The following is a 2,684-nucleotide window of genomic DNA, read 5'->3' as shown; positions in this document are numbered from 1 at the left end:
TCTCTCTCTCTCTCTCTCTCTCTCTCTCTCTCTCTCCCCGTCTTTCTCGCCGTCCCGCTACGCAGCAGCAGTACACGGCACGCCCGCCCGCTTGCCTTTGTCCCTCAAGGCGCCGTCGCGCCCGCGCGCGGAGCGGCAGCTAGAGCCTTATTGCCGGCCTCATCCCAATTACTTATGGGGAGGTAATTCCGCCGTGAGGATGCCTTTGTTGACGCAGGAAATTGATGTCACATAATCCACTTACGGCGGAATGAACAAGGCGGGGCGGCCCGTCGCGTAGTCGTGCGGGGAGTTGGGAAAGAGAGAAAGAGAGATAGAGAGAGGGGAAAGGGTTGCGGGCCGGGATAAGGGGGGTAGGGGGCGATCAGGGGTGGATAAGGGCTGGTGTGCCCCCCGTGGTCCGGCGCCACGCTCACACTCGGGGGCCCCATAGCCCCCGTCCTGGGCGACAACTGCCCTCACATATGGCAAAGAAAAAATAATACCAAAGGCCTTAGCGGAAAAAAGAGATGTGTACACCTATTTGCTTTTTGTTCGTTTACTGTGAAAAATTTCTACGTAAATTTACAACGTATTTCGTATTTTCGATCTAGAAATATATGTTGTACATGTTCGACAGCCCATTTTGGCTCGTCGATAAATCCCATGTCGATACAGAGTGCTAATAATTTTACGACACACATCATTGAAAACATCCTGTAACTCGTACAATTTTTTTCTTAGTGTTCCCATCAATCTAGTTTTAGTTTTTTCATATCTGTGCAGTGTTATACGGTTTTGCCTACTCGCTGCTGCGAGGCACCATCGCCCCTAGGCAGGCCCATAGCACTGCGCTGTCGCGCAGCTTCGACGCACGACACGACGCCCTGACGCCGGCGCGGCGGCTTGCAGAAAGTGAGTCCTCAGAGCTCCTTGTTTAAAGGAGGAGAAAGACAGAAAAAAACAACAAAAAACACTGTAGTGTGACAGTGCGACGTGCCGCTGTGCGGGACGGCGGGGTGGCGCTAAGGGCCGCGCACCCCCATGTGCCACGACCGAGTTGCTGCGAAATGCTGAGTTATAACTTGAGCCGTACCCACCCACATAAACGGGGACCACAATCTGTAGGGATGAATGCGAATGAAGAGCCCCCCCGAGGAAAGGGAGAGAAAAAAAAATATGGACCCGGCCGTGAAGCGACAATTTTGCGGTCGCACGAGGGGCGGCGTTCATGGCTTTGTAATGGGAACTTCCACGCTTGTGTGCGAAAACGAATGCAATTGAATATTGTGGTGTGATGGGGTCAATTCTGTTTTGGTATCAGGCGCGGTATAAAAGGGGAGGGGGAGCGGGCTCGTCTCTAGCAAGCCGCCTAAAAAGTAGGCAATTTATACGACAAAACCCCGGTAAGTAGGCAACCCACGTGCGCCACCTCCTGTCAGCCGGACCTTTATACCGCGCCTGTTTGGTATATGGAGTTTATACACTGGATGGAACTGACAAGAAAGTAAACTTATTGATGGGAGCAAATGTGTTAAGGAAGAACAAAGAAAGGTGCAAAAATAGACAATAGGTGCAAACAAAATGCAAAGTGGTGCGTTAGTGCAGCAGCATACCGTACGTACAGACAAGTGCAAAAAAGTGGTGTTAGTGCTACATTCATTGTGAGTGTGACTAATTCCAAAAGGACTACACATTGCAGCCTGGAGAGAGGGGCGAAAGTATAAAACTTAATTTTGGGGCTTGTTTCACAGACCAACGCCGATGTGTTTTCGTTTGCTTTCAAAGCATTTGGATATTCCAGTTAGAATGTCAAAAGATCAAAAGAACGAATCGACGTCGAAAACTGCTTAAAACTCTCAATGGAGCAAAGGTTTGCTCCAACAAACAAATGCAAAATATGCAGCCTTGTAATAATAAAAATAGGAGGTCTGAAAGGGGATAAACACTGTACGAAAGATCAAACCAGGTAAAAAAAATAATTCTGGAATGTTGATCTCAATCGCAGAGGTTCCATTATGAAAACAGAATAAAGGAACCTTTAAAAAACAAGAGGACAAGGAAAAAAGCAACTACACTAAAAACAGAGACAGGGAACTGACTGGTTTCAAAAAGTGCAAAAAAATAAAACACGATATCAGGCATGAAAAAAACATATGCATTATGTGCATATTCAAAAAAACGGCCAAAAATCAAAACTGCAACTCACCAGTCATTTCCAGTTTTGGCGACATTTTGCCTTTTCCTACCAGTCTGATGTGGCTTGGGGTCAGCAACCATGTTCACGTCTGGAAACATACACAACAGCCAGTAAGTCCCTCATTTCAATGCGGAGTAAAAAAAATTAAGCCTTTATAGAACTGATGAAAAATAGCTCCACGCCAGTGGCAAAATGCTCTTGCGGCGATGAAAACAAAGACACATCTGCCGAAGAAAAAGGAAGGAGAGAAAAAAAAGAAAATGGCGGAGAAGCAATAAATCTGTAGTGAATGATGCACATTTGATGTGCGGCGCGCCGCTCGGCCCGCTCCGCAGTGCTCTTCATTAGCCCACTCGGCTCTGTTTCTCTCGAAGCCCAAAGGAACCGTCCGAAGGGGAGAAAGAGGAAAGCTTCCCCGCGGAAAATAGGGCTACACACACACACATTTCTCTCTCTCTCTCTCTCTCTCTCTCTCTCTCTCTCTATCTCTCTCTCTCTCTCGCCC

At 47.8% G+C, this 2,684-nt stretch overlaps 1 protein-coding gene across 2 annotated transcripts in view; it reads right to left on the bottom strand.

The window, feature by feature from the left end:
- LOC113206997 (heterogeneous nuclear ribonucleoprotein C-like) overlaps window positions 1-2,684 on the bottom strand; it is a 63,206-nt gene that overhangs the window by 15,068 nt on the left and 45,454 nt on the right. For both annotated transcript variants that reach the window (XM_052274323.1, XM_026423325.2), the window contains one exon: window positions 2,189-2,267. In XM_052274323.1, coding sequence (XP_052130283.1) covers window positions 2,189-2,267 — 79 coding nt within the window. The remainder of the gene's footprint in view (window positions 1-2,188; window positions 2,268-2,684) is intronic.

This window comes from Frankliniella occidentalis, unplaced genomic scaffold (assembly GCF_000697945.3).
Source record: "Frankliniella occidentalis isolate FOCC.00 unplaced genomic scaffold, Focc_3.1 Scaffold375, whole genome shotgun sequence".
NCBI classification, from domain to species: domain Eukaryota; kingdom Metazoa; phylum Arthropoda; class Insecta; order Thysanoptera; family Thripidae; genus Frankliniella; species Frankliniella occidentalis.
The sequence above is the reverse complement of the archived record's forward strand: the minus strand, read 5'-3'. Positions and strand labels throughout refer to the sequence as shown.